Source organism: Leishmania donovani, chromosome 36 (genome assembly GCF_000227135.1).
Source record: "Leishmania donovani BPK282A1 complete genome, chromosome 36".
In the NCBI taxonomy this organism is placed as follows: Eukaryota; Euglenozoa; class Kinetoplastea; order Trypanosomatida; family Trypanosomatidae; genus Leishmania; species Leishmania donovani.
Genome location: NC_018263.1, coordinates 781154 through 796797, shown reverse-complemented (window position 1 = coordinate 796797; position 15644 = coordinate 781154). Strand labels below are relative to the sequence as shown.

Below are 15644 nucleotides of genomic sequence, written 5' to 3'. Positions count from 1 at the left end.
GGCGGGGCGCCCCCCCCCCCCCCCCCCCCCACGGGATGCACCACCTGGCGACTGTCATGATGGGTGCGGCTGTGTGACCACCTGCAAAGCAAGGACTGAATTGAGGCTCAGGCAGGTGCGCTGCTACGATGGCTGAGCTGGCGCATTGCTGTAGAGCGTGTCCAGCGCTGCTTTGCATCACGCGACGGGGCCTGTGACAGGCGGGGTAGAGCGGACCTCAACTCATGCTGTATGGCAGAGAATAGACACCTTGAGAAGAAAAACGCCTTCGGCATCCTTCTTCACCTCTGATTCTTTGGTCACGCGTCCTGCTTGTAAGCAACACAAAAGAAAAGCGTCATTGGGCGTCATTCGTCGCTCATCACAGATGCGGGCGTGAAGGCGTACGTCTGTGTGTAGGCGAGTGAAGGGTGTGAAGCAAAGAGGGGATAATCACAGGAAGCATACCCTCTCCTGTTCACACACACAAACACACATTACATCCATCCCCGCTCCTTCTCCCCCTCCCCCTCAGCTGTATGAGTGCAGAAAGGAGTAACTCACAGATGAGGGAGCGGTGACGAAAACGTTCTGTGCGCCGCCTTTGCAACCTCTCAGGTCTGTGTAGAAGGAGAGCTCGGCTGTTGCACAGGTCCGAGCGAGGGCCTCGCCTGATTTTCGCTCTACCAGCCCTAAGCACGGAAGAAGAATGAGGAATTGCCCCCCCACCCGCCCGCGATCCGCCAAGCATGGCTGCGAGCACCTACTTCTTACCCAACTGCCATCCCGGTTATTCTGCGTAACTCAGGACGCTCTCACAAACTGGCCGAGAGCGTTCATCAAGGCGTCGCCGTCCGGCGCAAAGGTAAGCGACGATTTCGGGTGCGGCTGTGTTGCATCTAAAAGCGTCAACAGCGGTATCTCAGGGCAAATCTCAACAACGGCATGCTCCAGTGGCGTCAGCGGCTCTTGCAATACGTTATCCACCACACGCACTAGCACAAACTCCGTTTGAATGTAGTGCGCCACGGTAGGGACGTCATTGGGTGGAAAAGGCGCGGCCCACATGGCAAAAGCCACTCCTACACGCGCAAAACGAGTCCAAGGAGGCGATAGTGGGTTGGAATCCCCTCGTGCCCGGGAAAAGACACCCCACGTGATGGCCGTGACGCCTGTGCTAAAGAGTTAGGTAGCGCTTTGCTGTTGGTTCAGTGGCGTCAGAGATGAGGCAGCAGGCACTCCTTGCGGCAGCTGCTGCGGCGTATGCTTTAGCAGCTCTCCCCCACCCTGCACGCGCCACGTTGCCCTGCGCACTCATAGCCGTATACTGGAGTTCGGGGCACTTGTCGAGCGTCGTGAACACAATCGGCGCTGAGGGCAAATGACAGAGGAACTCGACGTAGCTCTTCTGGTACACATAGCTACTGTCTGGGCCTTACTCGACAACCCTGTGCGAACTTGGAACCCCGTTCACGGGCGGCTGGGAGTTGATGGTGTACAGCCCCTGTGCGTTGGGCAGCTTGAGAAGGTGCTCGACGTATACAGTTTCGCCGGGGAGCTCATCCGCATACGGACGCGTGCCGCGGCCGTCCAGAAACGCCTGAAAAATTCGACTTAATTCCGTGAGGGCAGTTTGGAGTTCTGCCATCCCTTGGATCATGGGGAACTGTGTGCATGGCTTGGGTCGGCTGCCCAGCAGCAGCCTTGCATGATACACGCCTGCCTCGCCAAGCGCCAGGGTGCCGCTATGGGGTGACACCAACAGCGCATTCCACCTCTTCTCCATGGTGCCGCGCCGATGGGCCGCGTACATCATGTAGCTTGCCATTCGAGATGGCCAATGCACTTGCCGCACAGCCTCTCGCCGGCGTCCCCCCTCGTTCTGGGAAGAGCGCCAAGGAAGCACGCGGTGGGTGGCAGCATCGATGCCCTTCAGAATGGTGAGACGAAGGTGATCCGTATTCACGGTGAAAAAAGTACACTCCGCCGCATCCACGCGCCAGCAGCCGCTTCACAAGCGGCTGCTGGAACGCCACCACAACGTACTTTACCTCGCTGTCGTTGGTTTTTGAAGACTCGATGCGGCGCCGCAAATCCACTGCTCCGGATATCCGGTGCACGCCAAACAGCTTGAGCTGGCGTACCTGCGAGACGGGCAGCACATTGGAGGAAGATTGAGCAGCGAATGCCGTGTCGCCGCCAACGACTGCAACGCTGGTCGAGCACATCCACATCGAAGATGCCCTGCGTCACAACGTAGTCGGCGCCGGCGCTCAGCTTCTTCTTGAGAAACAGCAGCTCTGTGTCCCGTCGCGCACTGATCCATGCAGCAGCATCGTCAGAGCTTTCATTGCCAGAGAGACCCCCTTCTGGGAACGCGGCAACCACCATGCCAAAGTAGTCGCCAAAGTGCTGGTGCACAAATCGAATAAGGTCCACAGCGTGCGGAAAGACAGAGCCAGAGGAGGACGACGAGGGCGCCGCAGCAATGAACGCCAAGAACGTGGAGGTGGTTGCGTCGGCCTCTTCCCTTGAGCTGTCATGCGCACCTGCAGCTGCGGCTCTGGATCCGACGTCAGTGCCTCGATTGCGCGGCTCGGTGGTGAAGCCTGCCGTGGGAGCGCCTCTTGTCACGAGGAGATTGCGCACACCCTTCGCTTTGAAACTCAGCCATTTGAGCACTTCATCGGGCCCGCTCGCTTACCATGTGAAATTCACTTGATAGTTGACAGACAGCAGTGGCTAGCACGTGGAAGCGACCTCGATGGAGGTTTCCGCGGTTCGGAGGTGGTTTCCCCACGTTATACCGCAGAAGAGCGGATCAAGCGCGGGCAGACGCTCAGCCGTCTCGTGCAGCTTAATAGCGCCATCCTCCGTTGTAGAGGCGACAAACTCGAAACTGACGAAGGGGCGGCTGTTCCCCACTGCCTGCTTCATGGTGCCCGAAATCTTTACCATCGTGTGCGTGCTGACCGGAAAAAAGGATCCCTCTCACCACTTTCCGATTTGCGTTCTGTTTGTGAATGAGAAAAGGGTGCGTTCTGGTGGAGCCAGTCGGGCTCGATTACTCTTGGGAGCACCTTCTAAAAGGCAAAGGTGACACACAGTTGGAACCGCGCAAGCAGTATTGCACTCAAATTGTAGTGCGGACGCACAGCTCGATAGCATCACAAGACGTGAGTTCGTACGCTACTGAGAACCGTGCGTGGGTACGCTCAGCGCTCTTGCTCCGGTAGAGCTCCAGCAGAAGGAAATAAGGGTAATGGGCGAGACGGGAATAGTGACGGCGGGTGCGCGCAGAGGCTGTTGGAGAGCACGAGCGAGATGGAGAGGTCGACGGTGCACACAGTATGGAAGGCACTGTTGCAGTCCCCCCCCCCATTCCCCTTTATATGTGCCATTCAGCTGACAAGGAATCAAAACTGAGAGCTGCTCTGCTCCCCTTTTGTACCAGGCCGCTTGTAACACAGTCGAGGCAGAAAAAAAAAACGGAAGACAGCCACCATGGGTCGCTGCCGTCGGGGCAGGTCAACAAGGCACCGATGTACTTGATCAGTTTGAAAAGGTTTGCCTGGGGTAAGAAAAAAGCAGAGTTCCACTGTAAAAGCAGAAGGCAGACATATGCGAGCGCAGCACCCGGAGAGGTCGGCACAAGCTTCGGTGAGAGCGGGTGTACTGAGACTTCAATAAACGAGAGATGCGACTCGACTTCAGCCCCGTATCTGGAACGCACCGCGACTACTGCCTTCTTTCACATTCGAGATATAGAAGCAACTCCTCCAACGGACGGTCAGGCTTCTTTTTCAGAAGGTGCTGCACCAACCCTTCCAAAAACTCGTCCAAGTGTTGGGACTGCACGTACTGTTTGTCGAGATATGTTTGCCACCGGTAATCGAGCAACCTCAGCTGTTCGTTGGAGTTATCCAGAGCTAAGCTTGCGGCAAGCAGCTCACTGATGTAGTTCGTTTCGGGTGGCGCCATCTGGTTCTCGATGGCGTAGTTGATACGCCTCTGCAGCGCTTCAGCACTTTCAGTCATGGACAACGGCCAGAAACGTAGTACTCTTGCGGCACGACAAATACTAGGCGAGCCTTTACCAAAGCGCAGAACGGTTGGCGTTTACGTAGACGTAAGACGACAAACTTGGGAGTGAAGCGGCAAGCGCAGAGATAGAAAAGCATGGATTGAGAAAATGAGCGAGATGAAGAAAAAGAGAAAGCTGATGCCCATGTAGCGCATGCGTCATAAGCTGTCAGTGTTGACTCCTCTTCTTGGGTGTCGACTGCCTTAGAATAAGGTGGCTTCGCTGGCCGCTCTACTCACACCATATCGGTTGAGATGACTTGATGAATGGGGCACACGCCGATCAGATGCCGTGCACAAGTTGCACCTTCGTGCTCCAAGAACTTGAAGAGAGCCCAGTCGTGTTTCGTGGTCTGCATTTGAGAGGGCAAAAGCGACACCAAAAGAAGGAAGAGAAAGCAAGAAAGAACCAGGATGTGGCCATTACAGAAATGCGCAGCAAAAAGCAAGAGGGGTAAATGGCCGCTGTTGCGTATGAGGCGGGGGCTCGAAGATCCACTACATGCGCAAGCGCGTCCCTTTGCTCCAAGAAGTGTGCCATCATCATTAATGCTTCAAATGAGTGGCGTGACACCTCCCTCTCCGTTGCTGGAGCCCTTTTCAGATCTGTCAGCAATCGTTGGGTCATAATCGGAGCCTGACAAGAGGGTCAGGAAAATGGACATGAGGTTGCTCTCCAAGAAAGGTAGAGACCACGAAAATGCGTTTCGACCTTGCAGTACGCATGGATGAGGCGAAGGCTCGAACTGCTTGAAGCAGATAGTTTCCTTTGAAACCACTAAAACTGCGCCTTTGTTGCCGAAACTGGAACAGTAATTTGGAGCCGAAAAGAGAGAAATTATGCAAGGGAACAGGTGGTTTGGGTGCGGGCGATACAGTTTAAACCCAAGCTCATGAACCTCGTGAGCTCGAATGATACAGAGAAGGTTGTTCGCCGATACAAAACGTTTTGCACACGCAAAGTTGAACACGTAGCTGAGACCCCGTTGCTTGTTCGTGATGAAGAGTGGTCGTGTCTCGAACAAACCGAGTCGTGGAACATATGTCTCGCCCGAAGGCTCCTCAACATTGTTGTACAGCTGATTGTTGGTGTCCCAATCCGGCTCAGACCACACCATATCACACATCGCCCCTCGCGTTGGAATGTGCCGGAAGCGGTGAATCAGTGCAATGTCGTCTACATGTGACACGTCTGGGGAGAGTCCCGAGTGAACGCAGAAAAACTTTTTTCGGATTATTGCCGCTAGTGGCAAACAGTTGAACGCCGACAGTATCTGCGGCAACAAAGTGCTAGAGTATTTGAGCTGGCACTCCTTGCCGAGTTGAAGAACGTCTGCCATAAATTTAGATTCATTGCTTCCTCGGATCAAAAAAATTGAATGCGGGTGAGCGACTTTCGCCGCCAGCAGGAAAAGAATACACTCCAGGTTGAATCCTCCATTGCCGATGTAGTTGCCTAGAAAAAGGTACTTCGTCGTGTCCAAGGAGCCACAAGCCGCTAAAATCTTCACCAAATCGTAGTATTGGCCCTGAATATCTCCGACGACAACTACAGTGTCGTTAATCGAAAGCGTGTTTGGTTCCGTTCGAAGGACAAGCGCAGCCTGTTGAACAATTTCCATGGCGTACTCGAGCCTAAGCTGTTCACCACAAAGAAACTGCAGCATAATGTTCTCCAGTGACAACTTGCCATCGCTCCGCAATGTGTTACGTTCTACAGACGTGCTGTTGAGGTTGCGACTCCCCACGGCAGAGCACTTCACATTGGGCCGGCTCATTCGCTGCGCCGAATAAGACCGAAAAAAACCTAAACTGCAGCTTTCGCGTCACAGACGTAGGCGGAAAAGAGCGCAGAACTGCGCTCTAGGCCTGCTGGCTGATATATCTGTTCTTCTGGAAAGAATGAGAAAAGAAACTAAAAAGGGAGCACAGAAGCTTAGAAGATTATACAGACAAAGGATGCAATAGACAAAGGCTAAGCATTTCAAGCGGAAAACGCATCGCTTTCAAAAGCACGCATCACAAGGGCTTAATACCTCCAGAGAGATCAAGGTGATTCCTTCAAGTAACGCGAGCATTCCTGGGGCCACTGAGATAGAGGCATCATCGTGTAGGCATCCATCTTCTTCTGGCTGTTTGTTCGGCAGTCAGTTTGTGAGTGTGCTACACAAAATTCGAAGCAGCAGAAAGCACCATTTCAGAAGCTTCCGTGTCGGCGAGTATTTCGTCAGACAACTCTCGGAATGTCAGAGAAATTCGACGCCCCCGAACATGTTCGTGCCGGATACCATGCATCCACTTGTAGCGGCAGTTCCCAGACATGAGGAAAAACGCGCGACGCGGCAAGTAGACATCACAGCACACACCCTCCGGATTCACGAACGTCACAACGCACGCTTCGTTCAGATTCAGCCCGGCAATACGGTCACCCCATAGCCACGTGTCATCTACGTGGGGATCGAAATTACTCATCTTGCCCTCCATGTACTCAAGCGCAGATACCTCCGCAATTCTGTATGCCTTACCAGTAAAGGTTTCCGTCATTGACGAAATCACCGCAAAGACGGATTCGAACACAAGTGGCATCGATGGTATCTCTGCGACTTTTACCTTCTTCTTCTTGAAGTTGCGCCTCGGTCCGTAGTCTTGCTTGCGCCGTCCGCTCTGCGACTCCTTCCAGGGTGGAAACGGGTGCGAATCATCCAAGAAGCGAATCACTGCCGCCTCATCCTCTTCGGTAAGCGCATGTTGAAGGACAGCAAGACCACTGATAGTAATGCTGGTAGCCATGGCTCCCTGGTGATCCGCGCATGACTTTATCGGGACTTCAGATTTGAACACACTCGCGCATTCGATGCAAAAGCTAAGAGAGCTTTTCCCAATGATTGCAAAAGAGCACGAGGAAAGACGCTCATCATTGTGCTGTTTTTCAATAACAGTGCGCGCGCTCGAGAGAGGTACAGATCCGCTAAAGAGTTGCTGCACTCTCGACGAGTCACGACACTTGGCGCAGAAGCGGATGCCTGCGCAGGAGCATGCTGAAGAATGTTCGTCCATACTGGAGGCTCAACGCTAGCTAAACCAACGCACAAACAAGATGATTGATGCTCTTCGGAGGTAGTGGTTTAGAGAACATGCAAAGGCGAGCACGCAAGCAACGGGACGATATGGCGCATGAAAGTAAGTCACTCCGTCATACCGAGAATCCAACGAACATTTCGTGAAGCAAACTAAAAAGAGGGCAGACCCTACGCTGGTACTCCTCTTTCTCGGACTGGCAACCATAGGAGCTTGGTGCCAGAATGCAGGCAAAGCAATGCGCTTTACATCATACGTTTTTTTTTTTCGACATTTTGTTCGACCGAAATCGGAAGTTGCGGCTGTCGCAAGATGCGCAAAAGGTGATAAGTCACTCAACTAAACTCCTTTCCGTGGCATAAACCTTCTCGTGTGCTAGGAGCTCAGAAGGGAAAAAAGGAAGAGATGGAGGGTTGTAGACTGACCGGAAACAAACAAAAAATAGACTCCATTACATATGAGAGAGCCAATTTGAATTGTAGCCCCTTTCAAAATGTAAGTAGCACTAAAGAAAAATGAGAGTCTTTTTTTTTTTCAAGCAGTGCTTCTTGCAGAAGCTAAATACTGGAGATCACAGGTGATGATATAGATTCACCGCGACTCCTCGAGGAGTGACTCAAGAATCGCAATCGTATCCTTATATGTCTTCACAGAATGACCGATTGTGCGACAATCAGTGTAGATCTCATAATCGTTGCCGCCCTCTGACGTCTTATCACCGAAAAAGTGAATCGTTTGAAAATCATTTTCGACAAACTGAAGGCAGTAAGTCTTATCCCACCCTTTCGGGAAGACGTCGAAACTGATTTGACCGCCTACGGAATAGGCAAGCGGGTAGTCCGGGAAGGCCTCCTTGAGGTTCCTGATGAGCTTCTCACGGATATGGCGCTCCTTGTCAAGCTGCTCGAACTCGTCACGCTCCTGCTGCGAGCAGTTGCGGCCGATGGGAGAGACGTTGAACATACCGTTGCGGAACTCCACAAACGTGCCGCGCTGCACTGGAATGTCCAAATCGGCGATGAGGTGCAGACACTTCTTTACAAATGCCACCACCTTCTCGTTCCCAAGAGCCTTCAGCAAGCTGTTTCGGTGGAATTCCTTGCCATCCTTGTAGGCCAATAGACCGTTCTCGGAAAACACATAGTCAAAGTCCTCCAGAATCGACTCGCCCAGCTGCTCCTTCTGCTTGGCAAAGTCGGAGCCACCGACGACGCCAAGCTTGAAGCCAGCTGCACGAACCTTCGCCAGCGTCTGCTTCATGTCCAGGGTTTCCGGATTGCGAGGCGGCGTCAGGGTGCCATCGACGTCAAAGAGAAGAATAACCTTGGAGGTCATTTTTTTGTTGCGCTTTCGATAGGGATAGTGGGGCTTTATAAAAGTAAAGAAGATAGATCTGTCGATTTCGATGAGTTTCAGGAAAGATGAAGAATTGGGAGTAGGCAGTCTTGAGTGTATGGTTGAAATAATGCATAACTGAAATACAGATACGAGAGACAGAGGAACGCAAACTGGAAGATGAAGTGCACGTCGACACAGTGGCAGCTGGCCTCGTGAGCGCGAGTGCTCTGATTGAGAAAGTATTTTAAACACAGATTAGTCGCTACTCGAGCACACACTCTGCCATTGTTGATGCTACTCAAAGGTGCGGAAAAGCCTGGATGGGCGAGGGAACCACCTCCAGCGCTATCGAAATAGAAGAATATTCTGCGGAGATTTCACACGCGTTGCAGAAGACGGAGAAAACGCCAGCTGGTAAGTTGCCTAAGCAACTCTCTGGTGCGGCAACTCCGCGGCTTCCCCAACGGGTTTGGTGAAGCTGTAGCGGGCCAGTGCACAAAACGAAAAAGAGGGTATTAGGACAGCGACTCACTGACCCCTCTGATAAAGTGAAAGAGCTTCTGAGAGGCGGCCCTCTCCCCAATCACTAAAGTCAGCTTGCACTTGGCCCGGAAGAATGTGAAGGGGGAGGGGGCACATACTTCAGCGAACAGAACTTCGGTGGACATCGGAATCAAGCGCAGAAAGGGAGGGGGCTTGCATTCCAGCCATTTGCCCTTTGATTCGACACACACGACGGCTATTTTCTTGCACCTTCCACCACCCCCCCTCTTCGTTGTTGAGGGCCGCAAGTCGATTCGCATATACTCGCATACTGCAAGGTGAAGGTACGTGCTGTTCTTCTCTCACGACCAGTGATGTTCATTGGGGTGTGGCAGCTGTGAATGCCGAGGTTCTTTCTTGATCGATACAACAAAAAATTAATAATGAGTCTAGGGTACACCAACGGCAAGTCCTGGGCACAGTGGCCAGACTTATTCCCCAGAGAGCGCTGAGCTCACACACTTCTTACTTAAAGCCACATGATGGAAAGCAAAAGAGTGGATGATGAAGACAAGCATTGAGTCATCAACTGCAGTCGATGGGGTCTTTTCAAGCTATATATATATATATATATATATGCACATATATGTATACATATATGCTTGTCTATATATTTCTCCCCCAGCAACTTCTTCTCCGTCTTTGCCCTCATACAGGTCTTCCGTCAATGGGTCAGTCATTTAGCACGCCACCGCCAGGTAGCGATGGCAACGAATGCGATGACTGCAACGCAAAAGAGGAGGCAAAGGCCTACCATATGCCGCCTGATTTGCCATCTCCGGAAATAGTGGGTGTCGACGATGCTGACAAACGTATGTTGGTTCTTACCCCCAAGCTTGCTGCTCGCTTAGCTGATGCTCTACCGCCGTCGTGCAGGTGCGGTGCGTTTTCTGGCGTTACCAGATGGTACCTATTGTATAGCAGTTATTTGCATGGCAAATCCTTTCAGAGACTTGTGCAGCGCATTACATCAAGGGGCCCTACAATCATTGTAATAAAGGCGAAAGACAGCCCGCGTGTTCTCGGCGCCTTCTGCGAAAGTGACTGGCTAACTGTCGCACAGCGCGAAAAAAATGCAAAAAGCGCGGCTGCAGCGTCCGCTCGTGCTACTCGTGAGGGGCAGAAGCAGCGCGTCACTTCCGCCCCAGAGAAGCAGAGCAACACCTTTTTTGGGAACGTGAACTGCTTCGTGTTCCGAGCATACGCTGATGGCACTGATGATGTGAGCACCGAAGGGGAGATCTACCACTCCCACTCGTCCATGAATTCTAACTTCATGTACCTCTTCGATACCCACCCACTCGAGGAAAAGATCGGCATTGGCATGGGAGGGCAGCCAGGATATTACGGATGGTTTATCGATCGCTGGTTGGAAAACGGAGCTTCACATGGCGCGCGTTGCACAACGTTTCAAAATCCTCGCCTTTCGTCGACCGAGTCATGGGTTGTAGAATCTGTGGAAGTGTACGCGGTCAAAAAAGACATTGTCGAACAGCTATTAATAACCGGCAGCAGTCGCACTAGTGGTGTCTCGTGTGTCAATGACAATCCTGACAGCAGGGCCTGCCAGATGCTGCTAGAATTGAATGGTACCCATGAATTTAATCGCCGGGATCGCACCGAATGCTAAGTTTGGTAGGTGATGTGGCGCCGCAAGTGCTTGATTTCTCCACCAGATGTGCACGGGATTCCTGGGGAGGTTATGCACGACAGCGAAAGGATTTTTATTGCGTGTCTGAACAGATGAAAGTGCTGAGATTCTCAGTGCAGCGGTTCTCTCCTTACTTCTTCCCGACTTCTTTTTGAAGACAGTAGTTGTGATGCTGACCATTTCTTTTCTTCGTTTCTGGAGGCATTTTGTCGGGTGCGTTCATCAATTAGCTTATTTTTTATTTTTTATCATTTTTTTTCCGATGAACACCATTTTCACAGAAGACGATCAATAGCTATGGGAAGATGAAGTTTCAATTATTTTTGAGGCCCTTTTTGCTTGCAGTTTACTCTATTTTGTAATTCTGGTGTTTGTGCGATAAGACAATCTTTTGAGACCTTTTTCTGTTGACTGCCAGTATGCTCATGCCACTGTAGGCAGTATGGACAGACAAAAAATAAGGCTGTGGAATCGTTGGATTTATATCTGCTTACAAAGCCTAGAGGTCGCAGCTTATATATATATATATTCTGCTACGCAATGCAAGCGATATATACTGACTCCTCTTGTCTCTGGGATACGAGCATGAATCTGATGGAGTGCCAACCTATTCTGTACTGATCTTTTTTCCGTGCCGCGAGATTTTATCGCCGCTTTATTCAGAGCCCATCTGCTTATTTTCACACGCTTATCAGCTTTTTTTTTTGTAACTCTGAAGAATTAAGTGCTTTGTTTACTCGATTGAAAGGCTACGTGTTGCTTTCATCGATTGCCGTCATTTTTTTTCTACTGTTGCTTTTTTTTTGATCCCAGAGTGTACTTCTTTTTCCCCTACACTGGAGCGTAATAGTGTCGGTGACCTGGATCGCAAGGGAAAGAATATATGTGCGCATTGAGAAGTCGCGATTTTTGTCTGCTGTCTGCTTGCTTGTTTTTCCTCTGGAAGTGCATTCATGCACCAGCGTGTGCGGGTGGTTTACAACTTCCTTATTATTCAGGGTGCTTGCTTTTCTCCCTTTTCTTCTCTGTTTACACTGAACCTATCACTAGATGAGTATGAGCTGTTTCTGCTGTGAGGAAACGGAAAGAAGAGAAGGCTAGCTCTTCATTTTCTTTGAAATTCACCCTTACGGGAATGTATTTGCGAGAAAACCAACCACAACTCAATCGTGGACTTTTTGGTAGATTGCTGTGAGAGCCTTTCATAGTCCGTCGTTTGTACACACAGAAAAGCCAAGCATTGCGATGGGCCTTATAGCGCCTTTCACTGATGCACGACTGCAGTATTTTACATGAAAGCTGCACTAGATACAAAGCAGTAGCGAATTCGTGTGCGAGCGTGACTGCGCCGTTTTCAGGGATCGCAGAGTAACCTGGAATACGTGGAATCTGAGCTTCTTATTCATATCCTGGAAATGAAGGCACTGGTGCTGGGAAAAATGGTCTTTTCACTGTTTGCACATCTCTTTGCACTCCCTCTCTTTCTCTCTAGCCGTACTTTGGCGCACTAATTTTGATGCACTTAAACGAGCAAAGAAAGAGGTTCTTTTCGTTTCCACACCTCTCTCCAATGGTGCTTTTGGATAATCAGGTCGATGTGAACTCGGTGAGCTTCACTTATCCCTTCCTGGAAGGGATCGACCCGACTGCGCCACCGTCGACTATATCGATTCCGCACAAGTACCTCGATGCAATGGCCAACATGGAAAGGCAGTACTGGGACATCAAGTCGAAACACTACAACGTCGTGATTTTCTTCAAGAAGGGCAAATTCTACGAGCTATACGACTACGACGCTGTGATTGCCAATAGAGAATTCGGCCTGAAAATGGTCTTGGACACATCTAATCGCGGCAAAATGAGGTTGGCTGGCGTTCCCGAACAAAGCTACAATGAGTGGGCTCGACTTTTTGTGTATCGCGGGTACAAGGTGGGCCGTGTTGAGCAGATGAAAGAGACCGAGAGTGAGGCGCAAGCAGCGAAGATGAAGGTTGTTCCGCGTGAACTGGTCGAGGTGTTGACCCCAGGCACCTTGAAAGATCCGTCAATGCTGTCTGATCACCGCGAGGTCTTTGTTTTGTCGCTTGCCCCCGTCTGCAGCGACGGGGAACTCGTAATTGACGCGTTCGCTGTTGATCTATCACGCCGCGTCGCGCATTGGTGCACATGCGGCTCTGGCAACAAAGAGGCCAAAACTGGCTGTCATGCCGTTTCTTCGGAGCTCAGTATCAAGAGAGAAAACGGCTTTTACGGCTCTCTAAAGGACTCCACTTTGCGCGCATTGAGCGCTCTCTTGCAACAGTTGAACCCAAAGGAGGTGATCATATCAAGCAGCGATTGGGTTTCCAAGGATGCTGAAAGGAGGCAGGCTTTCAAGCACATCTGCGACGAAATCACCAAGTGGACTGAGAGCGAAGGGTTCTCGGTAGAGCACATCTCCAGCACGGCGTTGCCAAGCCTGTCGATGAGCGCTATGGTGACGGCAGAGCAGGTGATGGCGAGCTACTTCACATTTCTTTGTCTTGCAAGCGACATCGCTATTTTCTCAACGGCAACGGAGTACACGGCGCACTTGTCTGGTGTGATCGGTGCCGACTCTGGGACAGCGGCGTCGGATACTATGTTGGGTGGGGCAGCTAGTGGAAAGTCGTCCATTATGGATTATGAGCACCGCTTTGACAAGGGCCTGGTGCTGGATGCCGCCACCGTGAGCAATTTGGAAGTGCTAACAAACTTGCATGATGGCTCTGACAAGCATTCATTGAATGAGTGTCTAAATCGCTGCAGCACAAACGGTGGACGTCGCCTTTTCCGCTCCTGGCTGCTGCGGCCGTCCGCCAGCTCGCGGGTCATCGCGGCGCGCCAAGAAGCCGTGCGTTTTTTGGCGCGATACAATTTGCTGCACTCTTTAAGGGACATGGAGGTTAGCGAGCAGGCCGGGGAGAAGCGATTCCGCTCGAACGAGGGACTGTCTCTGTTCTCGTCCGTAGTGTTCGTCGACTTCGAGCGCTTCCTTTCGCGTTTGTCCGACATAAAGCAGAATGACTCGCAAAACATCGCGTACGTCGATCCCATGGTGCAGTACAAGAAGAACCTTGGCATCATTCTCTCGTCTGTGCAAGCCCTAAGCGCGATGGTAGGCTGGGGCAAGCAGTTCTTTGCACAGTGCCGCGAGGTCGCGTGCGAACAGGGGACTGACATTCCTGCACTTTTAGGGGAGCTTCTCGAGGAAGTTACTACTGCCGAAGCCAGCAGCAAGCGCATCGAAGGCTTGTTCGACCGCCAAGCCGCTGAGGAGAGTGGCTTGCTGATTCCCTCGCCAGGAACGTCGAGCGCGTACGACGCGGCAACCGCGAAGCTGAGGCATGTCGAGTCAAAGCTGCACGACGTGCGACGCCAGCTACAAGAAGATGTGTTCCGAGGTGCGCAAGCTCATTTTGCCGATCTGGGGAAAGATCTGTTCTTGATTGAGGTTGCTGTGGCCGATGCGCCAAAGATGACACCCGCCGGGATGGTTGAAAGAGCGCGGAACGCAAAGAGCGTCAAGTACGTCGTGTCTTCTATCGAAGCCCTCGTGGAGACTCACAAGGAGGCCACCGCCATGAAAGCCGGAGCTTTGCTTACTGTTCTGTGCAGCGTTGCGAGCCGCATCTGTGACGAGTTTCCGCGCCTTTTTTCGGCTAGCCGGGCCCTATCGTATATTGATTGTTTACTAAGCTTGGCGCAGCTCCATCAAGCGTTTCCCACGGTATGCTATCCACGGCTTTGCACGGCGCACGAGCGTGATGTTGCCGTGGTGCGCGGGTGGGACATGATCCACCCCCTTCTCACAGCAAAGAACCCTGTAGCGAACAATGTGAGCCTAGACGACGTCGAGGGACGCGTTTTGCTTCTGACTGGTCCTAATATGGCGGGCAAGAGCACGCTGATGCGCACCGTTGCCATAAACGTGCTCCTGGCACAGCTAGGCGGGCCTGTGCTGGCTACCAAGATGGAACTCTCCCCGGTCGACCGCGTCTTCACCCGCATTGGTGCCCGCGATGCATCGCACAAAGGCCAAAGTACCCTATACGTGGAGCTCAGCGAGACCGCCGATATCCTGCACAGCGCAAGCGCGCGCAGCCTGTGCCTTGTCGACGAGCTTGGACGAGGGACGTCGACGCACGATGGCATGGCTATTGCGCACGCCACGCTGCACGCCTTGACGACGGCCAAGCCTGCAGCGCCTCTCACTATTTTCTCCACACACTACCACGCCCTAGCGATTGAGCAGGCACGTACAGCAACAACCACTCCCACAGGTGCACACGCACGCGCGGTACAGCTGGGGTACATGGATTTTGTTCTGAAGTTTGAGACAGCGGCTGCCTTTGCGGACGAGGAGGCTAACGACAGGAGCCGCAGCTTTGCACCGGGGTCGTGCGTGTCGAATGTGGTGTTTTTGTACCGACTGGTCCGCGGCATCTGCGCCCGCAGCTACGGCGTAGAGGTTGCGGTGATGGCTGGTATCCCAAACACGTTGGTGCAGCTGGCGAAGGCAAAATCAGAGGCGATGTCGCGCGAGACCGCCTTCCACGAAGATGTGCGCGCTATCGAAAACTTCATCCGCGTTTGAAAGGAAAGAAGGGGGCCCAGCTCACAAAAAAAAAAAAACGACAATGTTTTCTCTCTGGTTTTCTGCTCCCTTTGCCTCATCTGCGCGCTTTTCTTTCATTTCAGTGAACTTGCCATCCGCTAAGCTGCTAGCAGTGGCACAGTCCATCAGCAAGATGCTGCTGTTGTGAATATATGCTCCGAGAATGCCCCTCCCCTCCCTCTCTCGCCAGATGAGCACACACGCATTCAAGCTTCCCTACTTGCCTTGCTGACTTGGATTTTATTCTATTTTACCCCCTTGATTCAAGCCTCAGAGGATGCCATAGAAGTGCAGACATAGATGTGTTTATCGTGCTTGCCAATCATCCCCGCGGGA

The 15644-nt window shown here is 52.0% G+C and overlaps 6 protein-coding genes across 6 annotated transcripts; 2 read left to right on the top strand and 4 right to left on the bottom strand.

Moving 5' to 3' along the window:
- Window positions 1-3717: 3717 nt before the first annotated feature.
- On the bottom strand, window positions 3718-4017 carry LDBPK_362100 (hypothetical protein, unknown function; the record flags this gene model as incomplete). The annotated part of the gene is made up of 1 exon (XM_003865277.1): window positions 3718-4017. The coding sequence occupies one exon, from the start codon at window positions 4015-4017 to the stop codon at window positions 3718-3720; it is 300 nt and encodes a 99-aa protein (XP_003865325.1).
- Window positions 4018-4616: 599 nt separating this feature from the next.
- On the bottom strand, window positions 4617-5840 carry LDBPK_362090 (serine/threonine protein phosphatase 2B catalytic subunit A2, putative; the record flags this gene model as incomplete). Its single annotated transcript, XM_003865276.1, has 1 exon — window positions 4617-5840. The coding sequence occupies one exon, from the start codon at window positions 5838-5840 to the stop codon at window positions 4617-4619; it is 1224 nt and encodes a 407-aa protein (XP_003865324.1).
- Window positions 5841-6225: 385 nt separating this feature from the next.
- On the bottom strand, window positions 6226-7119 carry LDBPK_362080 (hypothetical protein, conserved; the record flags this gene model as incomplete). The annotated part of the gene is made up of 1 exon (XM_003865275.1): window positions 6226-7119. One exon carries the CDS (start codon window positions 7117-7119, stop codon window positions 6226-6228), a length of 894 nt encoding a protein of 297 aa, XP_003865323.1.
- A 612-nt stretch (window positions 7120-7731) lies between these two features.
- LDBPK_362070 (phosphomannomutase, putative) lies at window positions 7732-8475 on the bottom strand (the record flags this gene model as incomplete). Its single annotated transcript, XM_003865274.1, has 1 exon — window positions 7732-8475. One exon carries the CDS (start codon window positions 8473-8475, stop codon window positions 7732-7734), a length of 744 nt encoding a protein of 247 aa, XP_003865322.1.
- Window positions 8476-9559: 1084 nt separating this feature from the next.
- Window positions 9560-10651, top strand: LDBPK_362060 (hypothetical protein, conserved; the record flags this gene model as incomplete). The annotated part of the gene is made up of 1 exon (XM_003865273.1): window positions 9560-10651. One exon carries the CDS (start codon window positions 9560-9562, stop codon window positions 10649-10651), a length of 1092 nt encoding a protein of 363 aa, XP_003865321.1.
- Window positions 10652-12242: 1591 nt separating this feature from the next.
- On the top strand, window positions 12243-15287 carry LDBPK_362050 (mismatch repair protein MSH8, putative; the record flags this gene model as incomplete). The annotated part of the gene is made up of 1 exon (XM_003865272.1): window positions 12243-15287. The coding sequence occupies one exon, from the start codon at window positions 12243-12245 to the stop codon at window positions 15285-15287; it is 3045 nt and encodes a 1014-aa protein (XP_003865320.1).
- Between the last annotated feature and the right edge of the window lie 357 nt (window positions 15288-15644).